At 47.2% G+C, this 26,889-nt stretch overlaps 2 protein-coding genes across 5 annotated transcripts in view; one reads left to right on the forward strand and one right to left on the reverse strand.

Annotated features, from left to right (window-relative positions):
• Positions 1 to 5,140, reverse strand: part of pum2 (pumilio RNA-binding family member 2) — a 43,456-nt gene extending 38,316 nt beyond the window's left edge. The window contains exons 1-2 of the mRNA XM_064303365.1: positions 5,123 to 5,140; positions 2,205 to 2,580 (exon numbers count right to left, since the gene is read on the reverse strand). Of these exons, the coding sequence (XP_064159435.1) occupies positions 2,205 to 2,567 (363 nt within the window). The 5' untranslated portion in view covers positions 2,568 to 2,580; positions 5,123 to 5,140. The remainder of the gene's footprint in view (positions 1 to 2,204; positions 2,581 to 5,122) is intronic.
• Positions 5,141 to 5,479: 339 nt separating this feature from the next.
• On the forward strand, positions 5,480 to 25,471 carry zmp:0000001267 (b(0,+)-type amino acid transporter 1). Of its 4 annotated transcripts, none has more exons than XM_064303386.1 (8): positions 5,480 to 7,028; positions 7,338 to 8,067; positions 15,746 to 15,879; positions 17,168 to 17,297; positions 18,391 to 18,515; positions 19,732 to 19,819; positions 23,338 to 23,541; positions 25,238 to 25,468. In XM_064303386.1, the coding sequence occupies exons 2-8, from the start codon at positions 7,339 to 7,341 to the stop codon at positions 25,421 to 25,423; spliced, it is 1,596 nt and encodes a 531-aa protein (XP_064159456.1). In that variant the 5' UTR covers positions 5,480 to 7,028; position 7,338; the 3' UTR covers positions 25,424 to 25,468. The 4 variants fall into 4 exon arrangements, with proteins under 4 accessions (XP_064159456.1, XP_064159446.1, XP_064159476.1 ...); XM_064303376.1 differs by having other exon boundaries at positions 5,480 to 6,439; positions 6,637 to 8,067; positions 25,238 to 25,467; XM_064303406.1 differs by lacking the exons at positions 5,480 to 7,028; positions 7,338 to 8,067 and adding an exon at positions 10,023 to 11,557 and having other exon boundaries at positions 25,238 to 25,471.
• The last annotated feature ends 1,418 nt before the right edge of the window (positions 25,472 to 26,889 follow it).

Raw genomic sequence — 26,889 nt, forward strand, 5'->3', positions numbered from 1 at the left:
GGTTTATCTCCAGTCCTGGAGGGCCCCAGTGTCTGCTGGTTTAACTCCAGTCCTGGAGGGCCCCAGTGCCTGCAGGTTTAACTCCAGTCCTGGAGGGCCGCAGTGTCTGCAGGTTTAACTCCAGTCCTGGAGGGCCGCAGTGTCTGCTGGTTTAACTCCAGTCTTGGAGGGCCCCAGTGTCTGCTGGTTTAACTCCAGTCCTGGAAGGCCACAGTGTCTGCTGGTTTAACTCCAGTCCTGGAGGGCCGCGGCGTCTGCTGGTTTAACTCCAGTCCTGGAGGGCCGCAGTGTCTGCAGGCTTAACTCCAGTCCTGGAGGGGCGCAGTGTCTGCAGGTTTAACTCCAGTCCTGGAGGGCCACAGTGTCTGCTGGTTTTTGGGGTGTTCTCAGCACCAGTGGTTCATTAGAGTCATTGATTGTCTAAAGCAAACACCTTGTTTTCAAGGGCTTAACTTTCAGCTGATTGACAAAGGATTGAAAATCAAAGGAACCGGCAGACACAGCAGACCCCTGGTAATTTGGTTTTTGACACCCGTTTGCCTCCCAAGAGAAGAAAAATAAAATAGCAATCAACCGCACAGACAAACTGAGGAGCAAGCCTTCAACACTGTCATTAAACCGATCTGAATGTTTGGATTATCAAATACAAACTTTAAAAACTTTCTCCTGCCGTTTGTCTGTTGGTGAAAGGACATAAACTCTACACTCTTAAAACAGACCAGGTCTGCGCAGCGCCCAAAAAAAACAAACAAAAAAAAGAACCATCTATTTTACAACTTCAATGCTGCTTTCATGTTTCATAAATTTAAACATCTAGCATTTAATGCAGATACATACAGATCCCCTCATAATGTCACCCAGTACTCTGAGAAGAATAAACTCGGCAAACTAGACCACCTATGAAGACATCATGACAGAACTGATCATAGCGGATTCCACCAGCTACTCTGCACCTACGGCTGAGACCTTCACCACAGGGGATGTGGTCTTCCACGGTGACACGGACATTCTGCTGACCTTTCAAAAGCCTCACAGCCTCACGTCAACGTTTGCGTGTGAGGCTGCTTCGCACTACCCTGTCCTTTCGCACGAGCCCGAATGGCGTCCCGTTCACTCCTCAGCCGCCGGGACAGATGTGGCTCAACGGTAAGCGGCCCGTTGGAAAGGTAACACACGAGCGGTGTGGCCCCCCCTCCATCCCCCCCTTCCAAATCCAACAAATGTGCCCAGAAAGAGGTACTGGCCCACAGTGACACAAGTATAAACCAACTGTGGGAGTTCTTATGCCCTAAATATTAGTCCATCTTCCAAACAAACCCCCCTGCCGAGGCACTGCTAGGCTGCCAAGCTAGGTGGGCTGCGATCCAACATGGCTGCCAGAGGGAAGCTTCCGGAAAGGAAGCAGCACTTACTGTAGCAGCGATAGGGTGTGCCGGGGGACACACTTCTCACCACGCGCTCGCCCCACACCTCGCTCTATTCAACCCTTTCCCAGTCTGCCATATGTTTGCTAGAATCATAGTCTGAGTCTCCTATTTAAAAAGCTGCTTTCACTTTAAAACTCGCTGTCACAGCACCAACGGGATAGGTCAGAAAACTATTGGCTGTATTTTGCAAAAAAAAAAAAAAGGCTTCTTAAGGTTTCAGGGTTTTTAACTGATCGGACCAAGCGATGCCTTCGGCAAGACTGCAGCAGACAGGAGGCACGTGAGGTGCCCGGATCCTGTCAGGTTTCCCAACCTGGATCCACCTGGTCAACGTGAACCAATCAGAGAACCACAGGTAAAGGTTGTGTCGGAGGGGAATTTTACATCTTTAACATTTTCCATTTTCTAAACGAACCATTCTGAGGGTACTGCTAAGCCTTTAAACCAGGTGAGCCGCAGGCTAAAGCGGTTGTGAGAAAGTACCCCCCCCCTCCCCCCCATGTGATTTTTAAAACTGCCTTACCTGGCTGACATTCCCTGGGCTAATGAAGCTACCGGGACACAGCAGGAAAGTACGGCTATACGCTTGTGTTCTGAGCACGTTCTCTATTTTCCAAGCACACCAGCACTGAAGTATCCCCCAAGCCTTTAAGCTGCTGTGACCAGCAAAAATGTTACTAGACTGTTCTGTCAATGCAATAACATCACCACTACATGGCAGCGGCATTGTGAGAGCGTGCGGCGTTAGCCAGCTGGGCGAGAGGTAGCGGGCCGTACCTGGTCGACGTGGATGCTGTCCCCCGTGGGCCACCGATGCTTGCTGGTGTAGCCGCTGAGCTGCTCGCCCGGCTGCCTCTGGAAGAAGTAGCCCACCGTGGCGTCGTCCTGGGACCGCCCGCTGAGCGGGGGCTGGGGCCCCGGGACGCCCGCGACCGACGCCGGGGTCAGGGCGTGGGGGATGGGGCCCCCGTCCAGGGCCTGGGAAGGCGGGGGCCCCCCGGGGCCCGGCCCGCCCCCGCCGGCGGCCCCGGGCACCCTGACTCCTGCGGCCTCCTGCGCGCCGTTAGCGTGTAGCATGCCGCTCCGCGTCTCCTGCCAGCCCACTTCATTCATGCCGAGGAGGACACATGGAATGCTCATTCCACGTAAAAACCTGCAGCGGGGGGTGGGGGGCGGGGGGGTGGGAGGACACATGTGACCCACAGGAAGACGCCATAGAAACTCTAATTTTGCACTGTCGCGTTCATCACACACGCTAAACAGTTTCAAAAACTCTGTACGTTCCATCAGTTCTAATCCTTCAGGTTAAGTCTTTTCTCTTTTTTTAAATCTATTTATCTTTTTTATCTTTTTTAAATTACCCATTTAAGGATTATGATGGTCCCGGCTGTAGATGATTAATCTATTCCTAATTTTATACACAAATCTGGCCTGAGGTGTGTCTACAACTGCTTTATCTAACAGAGGAATCGCCGTGCGAAACGACAAGTGTCATTTTCACCATCAAACCCAAAGGAGATTCAGTTTAAAACAAAACGGCTTTCAGAACGCAGGGAGGCCCCCCGAGCACAGAGGTAATGTAAATAAAAAATGCCCGGAGTTAATCTGTAACGGGCTGCTGGTTACCACAACACGTTACGGTACCTGATTACATCACTATAGCGCCTCAATTCTGGGTGAGCGATTCCACCCCACATTAGACATTCAGGGAGGTGTCAAGAAAAAAGTCCGAAGGGGAACAGGAGTTCAATAACACGCCAAGTTCATCTCGATCAGGGTTTAAAACAGTTACAAGCACCTAAGCAGCTACAGGTGGCTCTCACAGGACTAGAATCAGAGACGGATTAGTAGACCGAGTTGTACTCACAGAAAGAAAAAGAAAAGAAAAAAGTAAAACTCTTTGCACCATGCAGGACCAGTGCATTAAGACGCGAGAGTGAGCCTAATAGTCAGTGTTTGTGTTAAATTACACTTGCAGAGAAGAGCTTAGGACAAACTGGACTATAAAAAGATGCAGGATGGAGGTGTGCATGTGTGTGTTATGCAAAAAGACACCGGAGGTCCCTAAAAAGCGCAGGACTTGTCACACACACATATTGCATCTTAAATGACTAATGCGGATGGCAAGTAGGCCTCATAATGTACAGCTACTGCTATTAGCTATATGCTTAGATGCATGCATACCACAAGACCTATAAATTAATAGATTTCAAAACGGTAATGTGGTTTACCAGGCATCAGTATTAAATGAGCAGCAACAGTTTATATCTGGGCTTTTTAAAAAATCAGACAAAGCGAAGTACTCCGCCAAGACTAACTTGAAGCCAAGTTGGCGAAGTTAGCAAGCAAAGTAGACAAACACCAGCTAGCCAGCCAGTAACTCCTGTTTAGTTGGAATTGGCCATACTTGACAAATATTAAGAAATAATCAACGAGCCAACAAAGTGCACAAATACTTTTCTAAACGATTTGTGCCCTGCCTTCATAATGCAACATAAGCGTGGTGAACAAACAACGCACAGGAGCTTAAGAAAACGAAAGACAGCGGCCTTCCCCGCTCCACCAGGGGAAACGGCAACATTGTATTGTTGCTAGCTAACTTGAAACAAAGCTATCACGAAAAAAACAACCGACGACTGGCGCTACCTAGCTACCTTCCTGCCAAACATGTGTGTTACCGTCGGTTAAGTTAGTAAGTTTAGACAATTCTGTCAGTTTACGTAGATGTCCAGCCAGTTTACACGAACTTACTTTTGTGTCATTTTAGCTAACACACCTGGAGTGGAAACAAACGGCAAGTCATCAACTTGGCTAACCTGCTAGCTAGCCGAATTGACGAGAAACTGAACTAGACGGCTAACCAACGTTAGCCATATTTTAAGCAGTCCGTTGGAATTGATAAACTAGACTAACTGAAATTGTTAGAACTACACGGATCCAACCAACTTTAGAGAACATGCAATATAGATGCAATTCGGACTAAACTTAAAATTAGTTAGCCAGCCAAAAAGCTTGCTAACGTAGCCATGGCGTTATGATGTTCACAAACACAGCATGCCATTTTCCTACGCAGAACAAGTAAACACAATGCAAGCTAGTAGTGTTAGCTACAACTCTGGAAAAACTTAACTAGTACAATACATCACATACAATTCATAGTTAACAACTTACATCAGCAGAGTAAGTCTGATCGGTTTTATCGACGGCTAAAAATATTTTAGGAACTAACGTTCGCAAGAAGACTAACTGTTATTAGTTTAGCTAGACAGCAGGTAAGCTACAGCTGCCTTGATACGGAGAAGAATAAGCTAAATGGCTAATACGCTAACTAGCGTTACAGGCCTCTAACCCTTTCGGTTCAAAAGCTAGCTAGCTGACTAGCACAACTTGGCTAAAAATAAAAATAAAGAACTGAGTTAGGTAGTAACTTAGCTCGCTAGTACGCACAATAACACGTAGCAGCAGGCTAGCTTTCGCAGGTCGACAAAGCGGCTTCAGTGCTGTTACAGATCCACCTAATTCAACCAGCTAGAATTATTAATCCAAATAGTCGGCGGAACATTCAACATCGGCTCCTTTAGCGTGCAAGCTAACAAAACAAAACCACACACAGCACCACCGAGCTAGCAGTCGCTGCTGGGTTACTACGCTAACAACATGGCCCCCCCTCCTTACTCTACACAAGAGGCCCTTACCCGCTAAACAAAAGGAAATAAAAAAATAATAAAATGTTATAGACGTTCGGTCCCACGGATATAACCCCGGATTTGAATCCAACAAGGTGTGCGTTTTGTCAGAATTAGGGGGTGGACGGGATACTCACGGGCCGTGCTGTCGGATGGCGATGGATATGTTTTATATATTTTTTTAATACAGCAGTATAGTTTGTCTAGTTTTGTGGAGGTCGGTGTTTTTAATGATTTTAGTAGAACGATGTATGTTGAGTAGCACTGTGGCCCTAACCCCCCTCCCCTTGTGAACTGAACCACGGGCAATAGAATTCCAGGAATATGGCGACAGCGACAGGGGGCGGAGCTTTCAGCACGGTGTCTACGTCATGACGAACGCGACCGCTTATAGGGCGCATGCGCATTAAATAAAAATCATCCACAAAAAAATTAAAATCCAACTTTATCTAGTCTATTCGCTAACCGAAAAATAAAATGAACGACTGAAGTCTGTGCTGATGGCACGCTCAGTGATGTACGATAACCAAATTATATCAATTCTTTTTTTGTTCAAGTTGCGTTTGTTTTAGGCTGCATTTTTCAGTCATTAAATAGCCTGTTTACTAAACTAGTTGATGTCACGTGATTCAGTTGTAAATGTGGCCCTATGTTAGGCAATATTATTTAGTGCAAGTCACGGCTGGACACGGTAAAGACACTTAATCGTGGTTGTGCTTTCTTAGCCGCAAAGATTTATGAATCAACCTTCTAAACTAAAGCTACACTCGCTGTTGCAACATTGAGTGGGTTGCTGTATCTTCTTCCTTTTAACTGAATATCATTCCAGTATGTGTTTGATAAGTTACAGTATTTACCAAACCAAAAAAGTTGCCCTGGTAAAAATCAGTAACAAATTAAAATGGCTTTAATGTGAATGAATGACACCTACGGGTGACAGACTTTTTAAAAAGCCAGCTTTAGTTTGGCAAAAGCACCCCCCCAAAATTATTTTTAAAAAAGTCTCCAAAGAAAATGTTGCCTGGGGCCTCTAGTAGTCTTGAGTCAGCCCTGCATATTCCTCTTCAGAATTACAAAATGCTAGCAAAGCAGCTAAGTTTGGCGTCTGCTGTGCTGTAGGTAGGGGGAGATTGTGTTTAATACTTAGTAAAAAAAAAAAAACAACATAAATCCTACCAATCCTGTTTGTAAACCCTGTCTCTATGCCAATGTTCTTGGGGTTTTTTCATATTACTGGCTACCAAAGCCAGCCAACTCTCAGACTATTGCGCTGATCTGATTTCATGCCACTACAATTGGGCAAAAAAGACTGCATTGATTCCCAGGGTGAGTAAATGGAATGTAATCTCTGCTGTTCAGTAGAATAAACTGAAGTGAAGTAGTATTTGTGTGCAACTGTCACACCCCATGCCATCAAAACAAATAACACCCCTTAAATAACATACTTCTCCTTGCATGCAGGACTTCATGCCCGTCATGTAATTATTAACGGACAGTGTTATTATGTGTGCGACTTTGCCCAGTTAGGGAGCAGCTGCGTGGAAGCGTGCTTCATTTTCTCCCAGGAGATCTAGGCGCTGCTGACAGGTGCTTCAGGTCGTACCAGGAGATCCAGGCGCTGGTGACAGGTGGTTCAGTTCCTACCAGAAGATCCAGGCACTGGTGACAGGTGCTTCCGTTCCTACCAGGAGATCCAGGCGCTGCTGACAGGTGCTTCAGGTCGTACCAGGAGATCCCGGCGCTGGTGACAGGTGCTTCAGGTCGTCCCAGGAGATCCAGGCGCTGGTGACAGGTGCTTCAGTTCCTACCAGGAGATCCAGACGCTGGTGACAGGTGCTTCCGTTCCTACCAGGAGATCCAGACGCTGGTGACAGGTGCTTCAGTTCCTACCAGGAGATCCAGGCGCTAGTGACAGGTGCTTCCGTTCCTACCAGGAGATCCAGGCGTTGGTAACATTACATTACATTACAGGCATTTGGCAGACGCTCTTATCCAGAGCGACGTACAACAAAGTGTATAACCATAACCAGGAACAAGTGTGTTGAAAACCCTAGAGGAAAGTACAGTTCCAAGTGCAAGGGAACGACCGCGTAGTTTAACTTGGACCCTGTCGGTTAATCTGATTAACGCAAAAACAAAAACAGCAACAAAGCAGTCTATGCAAAGAATACAGGTGGTGGCAGATTCTTCAGTTCCCACCAGGAGATCCAGGCGCTGGTAACAGAATGAAGAAGGCCGGCCCGGGGGGTTCGGGACCGAAAGACGGCCCAAAACAGCTGATCCTCAGAAGGGAGGTGGGACTGGTCGGCGCCGTGTCCCTCATCGCCGGCACCATGATCGGATCGGGGATCTTCATGTCGCCCCAGTTCGTGCTGCTGGAGATCGGCAGCCCCGGCGCCAGCCTGGTGATCTGGGCCCTGTGCGGCGTGGTGGCGATGCTGGGCGCGCTGTCCTACGCCGAGCTGGGCACCGTCGTCCAGGAGTCGGGCGGGGAGTACGTCTACATCCTCCGCACGTCGGGCCAGCTGGCGGCCTTCGTCTGCATCTACACCTCCGTGCTGGCGGTGAGGCCGGCCAGCATCGCCGGCATGTCCCTGAGCTTCGCCGAGTACGCGGCGGCTCCGTTCTTCCCAGACTGCCCCCCGCCCCCACTGGTGGTGAAGGCCGCCGCCGCTTTCGGGATCGTCGCGCTGGGCGCGGTCAACTGCCTGAACGTCCGCGTCGCCGTGTTCGTCCAGACGTTCTTCACGGTGGCCAAGGTGCTGGCCCTGCTGGTGATAGTCTTCGGGGGCCTGGTTCTCCTCGCCGGCGGACACACCGGCAGCTTGCAGAACGCATTCGAGGGGACGAGCTTGGGCGTCAACCCTATAGGAGTGGCGTTTTACCAGGGCCTCTGGTCCTACGATGGCTGGAACAACCTGAACTATGTGACTGAGGAACTGAAGCGTCCAGAGGTAGGCATGTTTTTGTATTGAAACTTCGAATTCATGTCCTGTGTTCACTGAGTTCCCATAGAGAACAGAAAAAAATTATTTAAATTAAAAATTATTGGGCCTCATTCACAAATCTTTTCTTAAATTACATTACATTACATAAATTTTGCAGACGCTTTTATCCAAAGCGACATACAAAAGTGCATATCAAAGGTCACTGGAACAACTACAATTGTTTTTACTTTTGTTCTTAAAAATGTTACTATGAAAAAAACAAGATGAGATTCATGACATAGGTGCAGTCCTTTGTTTTTGTGCATATCCCAGGTGCTTGAGATGAATGCTGGCTATTTTATGCACAATCCTGTTTGTGATTTGCATAAGGAAGTAACCATGAACAAATACAGATGAGGAAAAAAAGGTGAATGCTAAAATGTTCTTGGAAACATTTTTACACGCAGTTTACATGATCTACAGAATGTGATCGTACACGTATTTTCATGAATGAGGCCCATTGTTATTTGTTGCAAAATATCCCTTATCTCTGACACTCTCCAGGTAAAAGGTGAATAAGGTAAGTTTGTCTCTCCGCTAAGCAACTGTGTTATTTGAGAACAGGCTCCCAGACAAGGTGGACATTTTCTACCCTACTATTTGGAAAAAAAAATAATTGTTTGGGTTATTTATACCTAGGTGGGCAATGTCTGTGTAATTTGTGGACCAATTTTGGCTTTTAAAGAAACATATCTGCCACATAGGTACACTTGTGCAAGTATTGCTCAATAGTGACTTAAAAGAGGGGGAGGGGTGCTGGTGCAGGTGCAGGTGCATTGTTCTGGTTGAATCTATTTCCATATTTGTGAGAAAGGTGTTTTTACTTCAGCGGTCAGAATAACATTTGGATAATGTTCAACAGAACTGTCTGAATAAGAAATACCAGTTTGAACTTTACTCAATATGCAGTTGACATCCAAGTTATTTCAGTAGAGGTTAATATATGCACATTCTCTGCACATTCTTCACGTGCTGCCAATGAATGAAGTGAGATCGGGCACTCATTGGACGATTAGGCCTGGCTCGCGGTTGCCTTTCCAGTTGATGCCGAAGGTGCTGGATGGGGTTGAGATCAAGGCTCTGTGCAGGCCAGTCAAGTTCTTCCGCACCGTTCTCGACAAAACCATTTCTTTACGGATCTTGCTGTGTGCCCGGGGGCATTGTCATACTGAAATAGGAAAGGGCCTTCCCCAAAGTGTTGGGGAAGCATAGAATCATCTAGAATGTGATCGTATGCTGTAGCATTAAGATTTGCCTTCCCTGGAACTACATTAATGGGCCTAGCCAAAATCATAAAACACAGTCACAGACCAAGGGGTGTCCAGATACTATTGGTCATATCATGAGTATAAACAGTCCACACCACAATGATTACATTGCTGAGTTTTCCAGGTAAATGAATAAATATATGAACCAGTGAATTTGGCCACAAGCAATAATTTAATGAGTGAGAATCTCTGCCAGAATATAACAGCACACCTGGAAAGAGAGTCCTGCTTTCCCATTTGAGTCAACGCAATGTGATAAAGACGAATGTTATTTTGCAATGTTTTTTTTTTTTAATTAGTGGAGTTGCCTGGCCATCCAAGTTGAGATGTCAGCCAAGCAGGAAGACATTCTCTTGTTGACCTGTACTGCAGAGGGAGGGAAAGAGAAGAAGAGTTGTGTACATTACATTACATTTATTTAGAAGACGCTTTTATACAAAGCGATGTAAATGGTAAATGGACTGCATTTATATAGCGCTTTTATCCAAAGCGCTTTACAATTGATGCCTCTCATTCGCCAGAGCAGTTAGGGGTTAGGTGTCTTGCTCAAGGACAATTCGACATGCCCAGGGCGGGGTTTGAACCGGCAACCCTCCGATTGCCAGACAATCGGTCTTACCTCCTGAGCTATGTCGCCCCTACAAAAGTACAAAAGTGCATATCATGGTCATTGAACAACTACATAACACAGGTTCAATAAGGTACGATACTCATTTCGTACAGCTACTTCTAGCCAAGAACACAGTTAAGTTCACACAGTGAACACTATTCTGACCTAACTCATGCCAAGCCAAACTCGGGAGAAGAACAAACTACAATATTAGGACAAATACAAATTACAAAGAGGGCTGGAATGGGGGTACAGGTAACATGATTTTTTGCCAAAGAAGCAAGAAAAGAAAAATAAACTTTTAGTTAAATTCAATCCTATATCCTATGTATATTTTTTAAGGGCCTCTGTCAGTAAGCTTTCTTGGAATCGTCTGAATCCCTCCCCTTACAGCACTCCTTAGGAGACATGATAACACTTTGCATTAACTCGAAATTCTCAGAATAGCAACTTATTACAAGTACTGTCAGGTTTGAGACGGTTGGACTACACCATTTAATGCCCCCGCCTTACTGCTCCCCTGTTCGCACACATCAGACACCCTGGTCATCAATTAGACACTGATTGTGTTGGGACGAGCTAATCTTTGGTAGGATCTGCGGTAAGTATAGTCATAAAAACGTTGTGGCGATGGAACGGTAACGCATTGCGAAGTTAATATTTACTCAGCACTTTGACCCAATCCGAAACGCCGCGCGTATTCAGTTTTTCCTATATATGCGCGTCGAAATCAGTCGTTCCGTTGCAGCCGAAGGGTACGCAGCAGCTCGTGTTCTTGCTTTCTCTTCTCGCGTTCGCCCTCCGAAGGCTAAAAAAGAAAGAGAGGGGATTACAGGGCGAGTGTGCGGGGGATTGTGGGAAGTCGCGCGAGGCCACGATGGACGCCAACAAAGCGGAGAAGCTGAGCCTGAGGCGGGCGGTGGGGCTGGTCGGCGGCGTGTCCCTCGTCGCCGGCACCATGATCGGGTCGGGGATCTTCATGTCGCCGCAGTTCGTGCTGCGCAACGTCGGCAGCCCCGGCGCCAGCCTGGTGATCTGGACCCTGTGCGCCGGGGTGGCGATGCTGGGCGCGCTGTCCTACGCCGAGCTGGGCACCGTGGTCCGGGAGTCCGGCGGCGACTTCGTGTACATCCTGCGCATCCACGGCCGAGCCCCGGCGTTCCTGGCCGCCTTCAACTTCTGCCTCCTGGGCAAGCCGTCCAGCGTCGCGGCCATGGGCCTGGCCTTCGCCGAGTACATCGTGGCGCCCTTCTACGACGGCTGCCCGCCGCCGCCGCTGGTGGTGAAGTGTGTGGCCGCCGCGTGCATCCTGGTCGTGTCCGCCGCCAACGTGCTCAACGTGCGCCTGGCCATGTCCATCCAGGTGGTCTTCCTGGCAGCCAAGGTGGCGGCCCTCGCGGTCATCGCGATCGGGGGGCTGGTGCTCCTGGAGCAGGGGTCGACCGGAAGCTTCCAGGACGCTTTCGCGGGCACGCATCTGGGGCTGAACGCGATCGGGATGGCATTTTACCAGGGGCTCTGGTCGTATAGTGGCTGGAGCAATATAAACTGCGTGACTGAGGAGCTGAAACGACCTGAGGTAAGACTTGGGCGGCAGCGTGGTATAATGGCTAAGGAGTTGGTCTTGTAACCTAAAGGTCGCATGTTCGATTCCCCGACAGGACGCTGCTGTTGTACTCTCGAGCATGGTACTTAACCTGCATTGCTCTAATATATATCCAGCTGTATAACTGAATACAATGTAAGTCGCTCTGGATAAGAGTGTCTGCTAAATGCCTGTAATGTAACTTGGAATCAGAATGTTTTTCTTTCGTGTCTTCTGACGTGTGACAGAAGCGTTGTGAACGTCACTGAAAGAGGATTCCACCGCTGTGTCTATGTGTCCTGTCCGGATCTTGCTGTGTGCCCGGGGGCATTGTCATACTGAAATAGGAAAGGGCCTTCCCCAAAGTGTTGGGGAAGCATTGAATCATCTAGAATGTGATCGTATGCTGTAGCATTAAGATTTGCCTTCCCTGGAACTACATTAATGGGCCTAGCCAAAATCATAAAACACAGTCCCAGACCAAGGGGTGTCCAGATACTTTTGGTCATATCATGAGTATAAACAGTCCACACCACAATGATTACATTGCTGAGTACTCATTTTGTACAGCTACTTCAAGCCAAGAACACAATTAAGTTCACACAGTGAACACTACTCTGACCTAACTCATGCCAAGCCAAACTCGGGAGAAGAACAAACTACAATATTAGGACAAATACAAATTACAAAAAGGGCTGGAATGGGGGTACATGTAACATGAGTGTCATGAAAGGGGGGATTTGAAGTGAAATGTTACAGAGTGGTGGTAGTTAGTCCAGGTATAGTCTGAAGAGATGCGTCTTCAGACCATGTAGGAAGATGGGTAGTGAGAGAAAGGTCTGAAGAGGGACAGGGAGTTCGTTCCACCACTGGGGAGCTAGGGTGGAGAAGCTCTATGATCCCTTTACTTGGGTAGGAGGGGGTGCAAGCGGAGTGGTCGAGCAGGCATATAGAATCGAATCATGTCCTGCAAGTAGACAGGGGCCGTCCTGTCGGCTGCAGTGCAGGCGAGGGTCGGGACTTTGAACCTGATCCTGGCAGCGACCGGTAGCCAGTGGAGTGACCGCATATCGTCTGCATAACAGTGATAGGACAAACCGTGTGAATAAAGGACTGTATCAAGAGATTTAGTGCATAGAGAGAACAGCAGAGGCTCCAGTACAGATCCCTGTGAGACTCCTGTAACAACGAGGTGAGGTGCAAAGACAGACCCCATTCAGGTGACCTGGTAGGGCCTATCTGAAAGATAGGAACCAAACCAAGAGTCTGCTGACCAAAGAACTCCTGTACATAAAGAGAACATCGGGTGGTCAGATACGCTGGCCATGTTCTAAGTGGACTCTTTGTCAGATTCAGTTAAAAATGGCACCAGACCTAGCAAACAGTTTTAGCTTGAATACGAGTGGAGGCATCTTACATCACAAAAACATGCGTTTACATGAATTACCATAATGATTGGATTTATTGGAAGTGAATGTAATGTAAATACATTACATATGGACATTTATACAACTTTTTTTCTGAATGATTTACTTGGTGATCGAGGTGCTGTTCTGAAAGACGAAAGGGTAAATAATTTTTTTTTATGCAAAGATAAACGAGACACCATAACCGTGGAATATATTCAAAAATAATGATGATGATGATGTTTTATGATGATGTGGTGTGGGGTGTAATAAATGATTGGAGGTGCATAGGCTCCTTTTGTTTCACTGCTATTTACTGCCCTGTGCACAGATAAGGGAACATGTGGGGTATCTCTGGCCAGAAACAATTCTGTTGCAAGAGCTGAGTTTGTGATTGTGGCCCTGTCCTATGCAGCCCTGTCCCTCCTGCCCCCTAGGACTGCCCACACTGCTAGAGGGCAGGAGGGATAGGGCTGCAGAGGTTATGGATCTTAACAGCAGACAAATCCTGCAGTGACCTTACTACTTACCTACGCCACATCTGCTCCCAGGGGCACCGCCAGCGATTTATACAGAGGCTGTCTGGGTGGTAGATTTTTTGCCAAAAAAACAAGAAAAGAAAAATAAACTTTTAGTTAAATTAAATCCTATATCCTATGTATATTTGTTAAGGGCCTCTGTCAGTAAGCTTTCTTGGAATCGTCTGAATCCCTCCCCTTACAGCACTCCTTAGGAGACATGATAACACTTTGCATTAACTCGAAATTCTCAGAATAGCAACTTATTACAAGTACTGTCAGAGGTTTGAGACGGTTGGACTACACCATTTAATGTGAAGGGGGGGGGGGTGTCTGGTGGTTATTTTGTTTGCCAAGAACAAGGAAGCGAAATATTATTTTCATGCCAATTTCAATAACTGATGAATAATTCGTTATTCAATCCTGTGTTTGAGGGCCCTGTCAGCAAGGGTCATTAAAATTGTCTTAACCCCCCCCCCCCGCCTTACTGCTCCCCTGTTCGGACACCCTGGTCATCAATTAGACACTGATTGTGTTGGGACGAGCTAATCTTTGGTAGGATCTGCGGTATATAGTCATAAAAACGTCGTGGCGATGGAACGGTGACGCATTGCAAAGTTAATATTTACTCAGCACTTTTACCCAATCCGAAACGCCGCGCGTATTCAGTTTTTCCTACATATGCGCGTCGAAATCAGTCGTTCCGTTGCAGCCGAAGGGTACGCAGCAGTCCGTTCGCTTGCTTTCTCTTCTCGCGTTCGCCCTCCGAAGGCTAAAAAGAAAGAGAGGGGATTACAGGGCGAGTGTGCGGGGGATTGTGGGAAGTCGCGCGAGGCCACGATGGACGCCAACAAAGCGGAGAAGCTGAGCCTGAGGCGGGCGGTGGGGCTGGTCGGCGGCGTGTCCCTCGTCGCCGGCACCATGATCGGGTCGGGGATCTTCATGTCGCCGCAGTTCGTGCTGCGCAACGTCGGCAGCCCCGGCGCCAGCCTGGTGATCTGGACCCTGTGCGCCGGGGTGGCGATGCTGGGCGCGCTGTCCTACGCCGAGCTGGGCACCGTCGTCCGGGAGTCCGGCGGCGACTTCGTGTACATCCTGCGCATCCACGGCCGAGCCCCGGCGTTCCTGGCCGCCTTCAACTTCTGCCTCCTGGGCAAGCCGTCGAGCGTCGCGGCCATGGGCCTGGCCTTCGCCGAGTACATCGTGGCGCCCTTCTACGACGGCTGCCCGCCGCCGCCGCTGGTGGTGAAGTGCGTGGCCGCCGCGTGCATCCTGGTCGTGTCCGCCGCCAACGTGCTCAACGTGCGCCTGGCCATGTCCATCCAGGTGGTCTTCCTGGCGGCCAAGGTGGCGGCCCTCGCGGTCATCGCGATCGGGGGGCTGGTGCTCCTGGAGCAGGGGTCGACCGGAAGCTTCCAGGACGCTTTCGCGGGCACGCATCTGGGGCTGAACGCGATCGGGATGTCATTTTACCAGGGGCTCTGGTCGTATGGCGGCTGGAGCAATATAAACTGTGTGACCGAGGAGCTGAAACGACCTGAGGTAAGACTTGGGCGGCAGCGTGGTATAATGGCTCAGGAGTTGGTCTTGTAACCTAAAGGTCGCATGTTCGATTCCCCGACAGGACGCTGCTGTTGTACCCTTGAGCAAGGTACTTAACCTGCATTGCTCTAATATATATCCAGCTGTATAATTGAATACAATGTAAGTCGCTCTGGATAAGAGCGTCTGCTAAATGCCTGTAATGTAACTTGGAATCAGAATGTTTTTCTTTCGTGTCTTCTGACGTGTGACAGAAGCGTTGTGAACGTCGCTGAAAGAGGATTCCACTGCTGTGTCTATATGCGTCCTGTCCCATTCCAGCTTATTTGTGTTGGCAACTGGGTAATATAACTTATGAATGCACAATATGGAAGTTCTTAGCCAGAATCATTAGCCATGATTCTGATACTGATGGCTTTGCAATTCTGCTTTACATTGTAGCCCGAATAAAAGCTGCAACCATGCATTTTACCAGTTTTTTTTCCCGGTCTTTTTATTTACCTTGTGAAGATGAGTCCGTATGGGGAAAATATTTTATGTTTGAATGAATAACCATGATCACCCATGTTTCTTGTACATTTTCACTTTTGTGGTACTATTTAAATATGAAGCATTTTCCTGCGAGAAAATTCTGATTTGGGTTTACAGGTTGGAAATAGTTTGGTAAATTTGTAAATTTTAAATATCCTTCTTGCTCTCTGACAAATTCCTTTCAGGTGAACCTGCCCAGGGCGGTGATGATCGCCGTCCCCATGGTAACAGTGATATACCTGTTGGTCAACGTGAGCTACCTGGCCGCCATGACACCTCATGAGCTGATGTCATCCCGTGCTGTGGCTGTCACCTGGGGGTAATGTCAAAGAAATGGCCGACGGCACACGCAAAGACTACGTTACCCAGAATCATTGCAAAGGCCATTCTTTGCATTCATGTGTACACGTGTCCTCGAGCGACCACATATTGAATTTTAAAAAAAGAGGAATGTTCTGAACTTAATGCTAGGGTATTTGTTTGTTTATAAATGGTCTATGGAACGAGCAAAACCTGAACCGGACAATTTAAGAATTTAGGAATCCCGCCAGGACGGATATTTTCAGTCGCTGAAAGATGAAATGCTGGGGAAAAAGTGGGCGTCTCCTCGGCCTAATGTACCCCTCATTTTAGGTGAGGCATTAAACCGAGGTCCTCCTGAGGGCACGGTGAACCCTAACCCTTTGCGCTTGCGTCTCCATTGCGAGCCGCTCTGGACGCGTCGCTTTGCTCAGACGGAGTAAAGTGACTCTTGGTCAGTGAAGATCTCAACGTGCAGCAGGTTCCCCACTAGCCCTGGCGAAGTTCCCAGCCTGGCTTCCACACCCTAACCATCCCCCGGTTTCATTGGGCTTGATGATTTCCTAACTTACAACCTAAGCTAATGTGTAGTGAGTGTAGCAGTGCGATGCTGTGGTTTACTTTAGTGTAAGGTGCTATGAGTTCGTGCATTTTATTACATTACATTACAGGCATTTAGCAGACGCCCTTATACAGAGCGCCTTACACAACTTTTACATAGCATTTTACATTGCAGCCATTTACACAGGTGAATATACAGTATATTGAAGCAATGCAGGTTCAGTACCTTGCTCAAGGGTACAATGGCAGTGTCCTACCTGGTAATCGAACCTGTGACCTTTCAGTTACAAGACCAGCTCCTTACCCATTACACTACCCTGCCACCCTTATTAAGGAATTATTGGATTAGAAATCACGAATCCATTATGATATTGCACAATTACTATTATGATTACCATTGTCATCTTATAGAGTATTGCCCAATGCACGCTGGGATAGGCTCCAGCAACCCCCCGCGACCCTGCTCAGGATAAGCGGGTATAGATAATGGATGGACCCTGCTCAGGATAAGCGGGTATAGATAATGGATGGACCCTGCTCAGGATAAGCGGGTATAGATAATGGATGGACCCTGCTCAGGATAAGCGGGCATAGATAATGGATGGATGGATGGAACTTATAGAGAGCAATACCAGCATGCCGTTTTCTCACATCAAGCGACTGAAGCTTAAGTGGGGGGGGGGGGGGGCTTGGGTTTGGATTGGTCGGTCAGGAATGGCTAACTCTTTTTTCTCATTGGTTGGCAGGAACAAGGTGCTGGGGAGCTGGGGCTGGCTCATGTCCATAGCGGCAGCGCTGTCCGCTTTCGGGTCCCTCAACGGGACCTTCTTCAGCGCGGGACGCATTTGCTTCGTGGCAGCCAGGGAGGGGCACATGGTGAGACCTCCACACCTGCCCCAAACACCGAGCAGACCACCAATAAAGGTGTCAAGGAGCGGACATGTCTCCTAGAAATTTCCATCTGTATTTCCTTTTTTTTTCCCCCATACATTTCAGTGAAGGTGCTATATAGTCTGGAGTCAGAGTCCTGATCATCGAGAACTGCTTTTGATTTATGAAGTAATCCGAGCATCTCAAACTCAAATCCTGGAGGGCTACAGTGTCTGTGTGTTTTGATGGTTTGCTTTCAACCGGTGGTCAATGTGACCGTGTGCGTCCGTTCTCCCTGGTCTCAATGCAGGCAGCACATAAAAAGGTTGGAACTAACTGCCCTCACAATTTTGAATGTTTGTTTGAATCAGTGGCTAAAATGAATCAGGTGCAGAGACTGTTGGACCTCCAGGACTGCAGTTTGAGAACCCTGATCTACAGGCTCGACATTTATTGTACCTTAAAGTATGCTTGTGCTGACAGACCCAGCTGCTGGAGCCAAAGTCATTTCCTTACAATCAGCAGCTTAATTTAGGTTTTAGAAACGGGCTTTGTGGAGTCTTAACGGTGTTCACTGAGTTTGCCGAGCAGCCAACCTAGGCCGTAGAAACGCGATGTGCGGTGTTTTTAGCCAGTCGATGACTTAAGTTCAGCACTTGAGTGCAGGAAGACATCAAAAATCAGCAGACACAGCCCCTCCAGGATTTGAGACTTTTTTCCTGAGACCCCTGCTGTAGATGAACGGTGACCCTGGGATGGGCTGAGGGTTGAGTTCGGCTCATCCTGTAGGCCCTGGCTCTCTCTCTCTCTCTCTCTCTCTCTCTCTCTCTCCTCACCTGGCTGCTCTTTGAGTTTGGCTCATTCTGAAGGCCCTGGTTCTCTCTCTCTCTCTCTCTCTCCTCGCTGGGCTGCTCTTTGAGTTCGGCTCATCCTGAAGGCCCTGACGCCCTCTCTCTCTCTCTCTCTCTCTCTCTCTCTCTCTCCTCGCTGGGCTGCTCTTTGAGTTCGGCTCATCCTGAAGGCCCTGACGCCCTCTCTCTCTCTCTCTCTCCTCGCTGGGCTGCTCTTTGACTGTTGTCGGGTTGCGCTCCTGTCTCAGCCGGATATCTTGGCGATGGCGCACGTCCATCGGCTGACTCCCTCGCCGGCCCTCATCTTCACCACAGCGCTTGCCCTGGTGGTGCTCATCCCCGGGGACTTCCAGAGCATCGTCAGCTACTTCAGGTACGCCACACTGCCCCCTGCTGGTTGCTCATCACACAGCACTTTTTTTATTTATTTGCCTTATTCTGCCCAGCCGACTGAAGCCCCGCTCATCGCTGGGTGCCGGTCCAGAGCCAGTTGTGCCTCACCTTCATTGGTTGTCAGTACAGCACGTTTCTCTGGTGTCGTTGTTAACAAGATGTGACATCAAAACTGTAATAGACATTTTTCATTTACTTGGTTCGGTGTGAAATTGAAGACGTACTGTCCTTTTGATTTAAGATCATACTGGCCTCACTAATGTCCAAGTAGTGTTGTCTAACTGACGCTTAATCCCATTTTGGAAATGGACACATGCCATGTGTTTTTTTATTGGGTTTTTGTAAATAATTGCTGGGAACTACAGCAATAGAGCGGGAAAGAGTCGTATCCTTGTAATCTTTAAATCTTTAAACCGCTATCTCTTAACTGCCTCGATCCTATCAATAATTTTTCTGTCTCAGCCCAGTCAATAAAAGTTACTGTTACATGAAGGCATTGGAAATAGTGTGGCAGTATAAGTGCAGTGGCTCGGGAGCTGGGCTTGGAAATCAAAGGTTGCGGGACTGCTGCCCATCTGGTGGGTAACCATTACAAGTTACTTAAACTGAATCACTTCAGAAAAAAAAATATCCAGCTGTATGAATGAGTTAATATATAAAAATGTTGTTTTGTATAAGAGTGCCCGCTCAGTGTGGAATTACACCGATGCTTCTCTGTGTGAACGGGCTTCGTCCTTCAATAGCGAGGTGATTGGAAGTTGGCTACTCGACTGCAAGTTTTGAAATAGAACTCTGCAGGCAGTCCTATGTGTTTTTTTTTTCATTTTCCGTTTATGCGGTCTGGAGCAACCCCCCTATCGTTTTGGGGTGTGCTAAGATGGTGCAGTGGACAGCACTGTTGCCCCATGGAAAGTAGTGTCTCGGGTTCAAATTCCCAGCCAGGGCCTTTCTGTGTGGAGTTTGCATGTTCTCCCCAAGTCCGTGTGGGTTCTTGTACACAAGTTCTACATAGTATTTACATTGCATCCATTTATGAAGCTGGATATACACTGAAGCAATGCAGGTTAAGTACCATGCTCGAGGGTAGAACTGCAGTGTCATACTGGGGAATCGAACCCGCGACCTTCAGGTTACGAGACCAGCTCCTTACCCATTACACTGCACTGCTGCCCGTTTGCCCTTCGATACGATTCCAGCTTCACCGCGTGGATCTTCTACGGAACGACCGTCTCCGGACTGCTCTACCTGAAAATCAAGAAGCCGGAACTTCACAGGCCGTACAAGGTGAGAACGCCGCCGCGTCGGCCAGTCCAGGTGCGTTCTTCATCCAGAAAATTACGCTTAGGTTTAGGTTTTTATTTTTTCAAAGTGTCACGCACCAAAAGGTGCCCAGCCCACATGGGCTTACAAGACACTACAAACATAACAAACAAGAGCAATAACATAGCATAATGAGAGCCAGTACAAATGTAATACAATTCCATTCATGTCAATGAATGTCAGCCCAAGTGTGAACATAATCCTGCTCCTTAGACATTTACAGCTTTAACACATAACTTAGGCATATTTGGGGCACAGCCTGTGCCTTAAACACATCAAACATAAAGCGCCCTCGCACGCTGCTGGTAAGCATCTAACACAAATTGAGCTCGGTGAAACACTTTGTCTAAACAGGCAATGAAGTCTACATTCATCAGACAGAAAAATCAGGCCATTCAGTAAACATTTTAAGGAAAAATCCTATATCTAAAATTATGATATGATGGACAATAGAACAAAAAGTGCATTTCATTTTCGACCTCTCCCAGATCACACAGGTGACACTTTCTATTCTCCTCTGGACTTGAATGGAATTATCACTTTCTATTCTCCTCTGGAATTGAATGGAATTATCAGTTTCTATTCTCTGGAATTGAATGGAATTATCAAATTTGTCAAATGAGTCTTCAAAAAAAAAAAAACAAAAAAAAAAACACACCCCTTATTTTGTGAATGTTTGTGTTTGTTCCTGTCGGACATAATAATCTCCCCTCACTGACTCTGATGTTTCCCAGCTCCTACTCTCCCACCGCCCTACCACCTGTGCTCTTGACCCCATCCCTTCCTCTCTCCTCCAGACCATCACACCTGACATCCTCCCATATGTCACCTCCCTCGTGAACTCCTCCTTGTCTTCTGGACGTTTCCCCTCCTCTTTCAAGCTGGCCCACGTCACCCCACTGCTGAAAAAGCCCACTCTGGACCCCTCTGTCATCCAGAACTACCGTCCTGTCTCCCTTCTCCCTTTCCTATCCAAAACAATTGAACGAGCTGCTTCTAATCAACTCTCCTCTTTTCTCTCCCTGAACAACCTCCTAGACCCCTACCAGTCTGGCTTCAGACCTGGCCACTCGACAGAGACCGCACTCCTCTCGGTCAATGAGTCGCTTCACGCCGCACAAGCAGCCTCCCATTCATCTGTCCTGATCCTCCTAGACCTTTCTGCCGCCTTTGACACCGTCAACCATCCCATCCTCCTGTCCTCCCTGGCAACTATGGGGATCTGTGGCACAGCACTTGACTGGATTGAGTCCTACCTCTCCGGTCGCTCCTTCCAAGTCGCCTGGGCTGGTGCAGTATCAGCACCTCGCCCCCTTGCCACAGGAGTTCCCCAGGGCTCTGTCCTTGGTCCCCTCCTATTCTCCCTGTACACCCAATCTCTTGGTCCTGTAATCTCTGCCCATGGGTTGTCCTATCATTGTTATGCCGATGACACCCAACTCTTTCTCTCCTTCCCGCCTTCTGACACTCAGGTCTCTGCTCGCATCTCTGCCTGCCTGAGGGACATCCAGAGCTGGATGGATAACCACCATCTTAAGCTGAACCCAGGCAAGACGGAGATGATCTTCATCCCTGCTCCATCCTCTAACCTTCTTGACTTTTCTATTTCCCTGGGGGACACTGTGGTGTCATCATCACCCACCGCAAAAAACCTTGGAGTGGTGATGGACAACAGACTGTCCCTCTCCCAGAACATCACGGCGGTGAGTCGAACGTGCAGGTTCTTCCTGTACAACATCCGGAGAATCCGCCCCTTCCTCACCACCTACGCAACCCAGCTCCTGGTTCAAGCGATGGTCCTGTCCCGCTTGGACTACTGCAACTCGCTACTGGCTGGTCTGCCAGCATCCGCCATCAGACCCCTGCAGCTCATCCAGAATGCTGCAGCGCGTCTGGTCTACAACCTCCCAGACATTCCCATGTCACCCCCCTGCTCACTGACCTCCACTGGCTGCCTGTTATGGCTCGCATCAAATTTAAGTCCTTGGTGCTTGCATACCAGGCAGCTAAGGGGTCAGCACCAGGGTACATTCAGAGGATCATCAGACCCTACACACCAGCCAGACCTCTCCGTTCTGCCACCTCTGGACGCTTGGCACCTCCCCCTCTTCGCGTCTGCACTTCCCGCTCCCGTCTGCTGTCTGTCCTGGCCCCTCGCTGGTGGAATGACCTCCCCGTGATGGTTAGAACAGCAGAGAATCTCACCACTTTCAAACGCAGACTGAAGACTCATCTCTTCAGGCTGCACCTCTCCCCACCCCTCCCTAGCCTATAGTTCAGCTCATTGTACCTAGCTAGGATAATTTGATTATGTTAGTGTATCTGGTAGGATTGTTTTTGTATGATTAGGTGTGATTCCAGTGCTAGTTTGTACTTTGTACTTGGTAGGATTCTTGCTGCTGAACAAGCTTACTCTACAGGGTTGGAGTCCTGATCGATGTGGTCACTTCTGGCACTACGATCCTTACTTCACTCTAGTGTTTCTTTTGCGCCTCTACATCTTGAAACCTATGCACTTGTTGTACGTCGCTCTGGATAAGAGCGTCTGCTAAATGCCTATAATGTAATGTAATGTAATGTAATAAGCTAGCATTCACTAAACATTTATAAACCCACTGTGTATAGTCTGCCATTAACATACCGTACGTTCTTATTATTACTGCTTCTGTTTTATGAAGTGCTATTCATTCAAGTCAACGTGCTCTTAAATAAACTTACTCACAGCATATATTTCAAGGCACACAAAGGGCAGCAATAACCACAGTCAATATACTGGAGGTCTAGCACACGAACACTGAAGAGAAATTCACAAGAAACACTGCAACATGCAGAAATGTGTGGGGAATGGGTAGTAAAAACATAATCCCGTGAATTTTATGATTTGACTCGGACAAGAAAAGATTAAAATTTTTTTTTTTTTTTTTTTTACATTATCTCAGAGACTGGGGAGTGCCCATGTTGTAGTGTCTACACTGTGCCAATCAAGTTCCGATTGAAAGGATTACCTCAGAACTGTAATGACACACACTAAACACAAGGGGGCGGTATTGGGTAACGCATGCGTTTTCAGTGTTGCTGTTGGACCTAAAAGTCTGAAGCCAATTGATTTGTTCCTGAATCACGGCCTGTCCACCACCAGGGTAAACCACATGTATTGACAGACTCAGATTCTGGCTTTTGACGTCTATAGAAAGTGCCTCGTTCACGCCAAATAAAAAAAGAACGTAATCAGAAATGGCAGCGGGTGAAGCCAGGTTTACGGTACTTTAAACTTTAAACTAATTGTGAGGAGTTTGGTGTATTGTTACCATAGAGACAACAGAACCCTCATCAGAGAGCTTTGCAGAAGTGTAAATGCAAGACGTCGTGCGACGGAGTATAAATTAGGCTTAAGTCTGGACTTACTGCTTTCAGGTCACCCTGCCAGCGACTGACCGACTGACTGACTGACTGACTGTGGGTTTTCTCCCCTCCCCTCCCAGGTGCCCATTGTAATTCCCATCCTGCTTCTCATCTTCGCCGTCTTCCTGGTGCTGGCGCCCATCGTCGACCAGCCCCGGATCGAGTATCTGTACGTCATCCTCTTCATCCTCAGCGGTGTCCTCATCTACATACCCTTCGTCCACTACAGACTGTGTCCCGGGGTGCTGGACAAGCTCACCGTCTTCCTCCAGCTCTTCCTGGAGGTCTCCCCTGCCGAAAAAAACCTCTAACCCCCCCCCCCCAAAAACAGCCTCACCCCCCCTGAGCTTGCCTACTGAGCTATGCGACATAGCTCAGGAGGTAAGACCGATTGTCTGGCAGTCGGAGGGTTGCCGGTTCAAACCCCGCCCTGGGCGTGTCGAAGTGTCCCTGAGCAAGACACCTAACCCCTAACCCCTAACTGCTCTGGCGAATGAGAGGCATCAATTGTAAAGCGCTTTGGATAAAAGCGCTATATAAATGCAGTCCATTTACCCCCTGCTCCCCCTGCCCCCCAACACCAACCCCCCCCCCCCCCCCCATGCTTGTTAATTATTTTACATTGCGCATGCTCAGTTTCAGTTCCGAAATTAGAATTGATGCTGACGTCCTGGAAATAAATTTAACTGGTACTAATTCCTAACTGTAAAATGTAAAAATGTTATTTCAGGCTCTAGAATCTACGATCTGTAAGCTACATAGTATAGAATACTTGCCACATAAATAAGTATATATAAACAAATTTTATACTTGAGAAGAAAAATGCATACATATATACGCCCCCCACCCCCCCACGCACACACACACATACATACATACATACATACATACATAATGCATAAAGAGTGGAAAAAAGTCTTGAAATTAAAGACTTTTTAGAAGGGTTCACAAAACTCACCAAAGAAAAACAAATGATTAAACAGTTTTGGCTTAGAGTTCATGACTCAAATGGTAAATGTTGTTCTTCATTTCCAAGCTTGGGCACCTCCTGGGTATTTATTTAATGTAATTGTTTAACAGACTGTTATAAAACACTTTAACAGAATTAACAGTTCACATTGGGCCGTTTCATTCCGATGTTTTTACTTACATTCTTATTTACTTATTATTCTATGATGAGCTACATTTTTATATGAAATATTTATTCTAAAAGTATTACAGTTAATTTTTTTAATAAGTATGACTTCCATTGTGTTTAGCCATTTTGGACAACACTGTATACAGTACAGAGTGATCTGATGCAGGATTGTGTGTCATCGTACAGACCTCTGGTGAAGATAAACAGATCATTTGAAATGAAAATAAAGTATTGCTCACCGCCCGTGTCCTTGTGGGACCTGTTTTGTGTCAGTATCTGAGTGAAAGATTAATAAACTACAGACGAGAGGATTCACAGTGAACTGCGGAAAGCTTTATGCCTGAAGTGGGACCCCCTCCCCTCCCCCCCTCCCGGTCCTGTATTGTACTCTGGATTATGAAATTTGTGTGTTCCCCTTGGGTGTACCTCACCCCGCCCCCGGTGCCTCACCCGTTTTACCTGTTGCGAAGTGCGATACGGAGTATGTTGTTTGTTCACTCGCGTTTTGGCACCGTTTCTGTCGTCGTCGTCGTTGTCGTTGTTGACGTGCGGTTACCGCTCCACCCCGAGTGACGGGAAGAAAGCAAAGCCGGGCGTAGAACTCGAGAGGCTGTCTGTTGTACGTAGGCGACACTCGTATTAATAGTTTCCCTCACAGCCCACATTTTGACCAAACCTAAATTTTCCATCTGAATTCTGGAATCACGTATTCCGTAATAAGGATTAATAAGCCTGCATTCGTGATGGTATTCAACACAGTGTTTTACACACGGACCTCAATTTCAGTTTTGATCTGACTGACTGACTGACTGACTGGTGGGTTTTCTCCCCTCCCCTCCCAGGTGCCCATTGTAATTCCCATCCTGCTTCTCATCTTCGCCGTCTTCCTGGTGCTGGCGCCCACCGTCGACCAGCCCCAGATCGAGTATCTGTACGTCATCCTCTTCATCCTCAGCGGTGTCCTCATCTACATACCCTTCGTCCACTACAGACTGTGCATTTTGACCAAACCTAAATTTTCCATCTGAATTCTGGAATCACGTATTCCGTAATAAGGATTAATAAGCCTGCATTCGTGATGGTATTCAACACAGTGTTTTTTCCATCTGAATTCTGGAATCACGTATTCCGTAATAAGGATTAATAAGCCTGCATTCGTGATGATGGTATTCAACACAGTGTTTTTTCCATCTGAATTCTGGAATCACGTATTCCGTAATAAGGATTAATAAGCCTGCATTCGTGATGGTATTCAACACAGTGTTTTTCCATCTGAATTCTGGAATCACGTATTCCGTAATAAGGATTAATAAGCCTGCATTCGTGATGGTATTCAACACAGTGTTTTTTCCATCTGAATTCTGGAATCACGTATTCCGTAATAAGGATTAATAAGCCTGCATTCGTGATGGTATTCAACACAGTGTTTTTTCCATCTGAATTCTGGAATCACGTATTCCGTAATAAGGATTAATAAGCCTGCATCCGTGATGGTATTCAACACAGTGTTTTACACACGGACCTCAATTTCAGTTTTGATCCCATGACAGTCCGGGGGCCGCCAGTCCAGCATTCTACAGAACAACAAAAAAAAACTTTTAAACATGCCTTCTCTGTCAGAGGTGCAAATAAATATCCTAAATTTAGGCAGCAAGCCATATGATTCAGTTAGGGACATTGAGTACAAGACACATTTCAACAACAATGGAAGCAAATGCAAATACTTTTTTAAAGGCAATTCACAATGTTGTACAGTATATGTATGACTAAGTGTTTTTGTCCCTTTCTGAAAGAATTGCCATGAGCATTGAGTCACTGCAAGAATCTATTGTTAGCCGGGTCTCCTGGCTCACTACCATTTGAATGGATTTATGAAGGGTGTGACGTAAAAAAACAAAAAAACAGAAACTTTCCGATTATTGTGCAAAGCTATTTATAAGTGTTCCTACACAATAAATCACAGCTTATTGCCAGGATATGACCTAATATCAGCACATCTCCGCTGGACTTGGGTATGCACTTCAACATTTCATCTGGCTGTAAACCAATTTCTCTCTGATTAGAATAAATAAATTGTAGGCCTGAACCAGTCTTAACTTTCATTCGTTCAAATTTTAATGTAAAGTGCTTATATGTCACAAAGGTGATTCCATTCCTACTACAAACTCGGGACTCTCAGCTAGATGTAAGAACTGCTACATCACAGCAAAAAATGTATGACGTATGGCTGGGACAAGAAAATCTAATTAAGTTGAGAGAGAAGTTCAGTGTATTCCTAACGTAAGGGGCGGTAGAGACAAAGTAAGTCTCACGACCCACCATTTGAATCACTACAATTCCCAGAATTCTGATATCCCCTAGCGCAGTCCCTGGCCCTGAGCTCATCCCTAGACAGTGTACAGGTCCTCGTGGTGAGTAGTAACTCCTCCTTTATCTTTAGAAGTTATACCGTAGAGCCAATCAACTCCTCTTTTCGAAAGAGTGACCTCATCCA

Source organism: Anguilla rostrata, chromosome 1 (assembly GCF_018555375.3).
Source record: "Anguilla rostrata isolate EN2019 chromosome 1, ASM1855537v3, whole genome shotgun sequence".
NCBI lineage: Eukaryota > Metazoa > Chordata > Actinopteri > Anguilliformes > Anguillidae > Anguilla > Anguilla rostrata.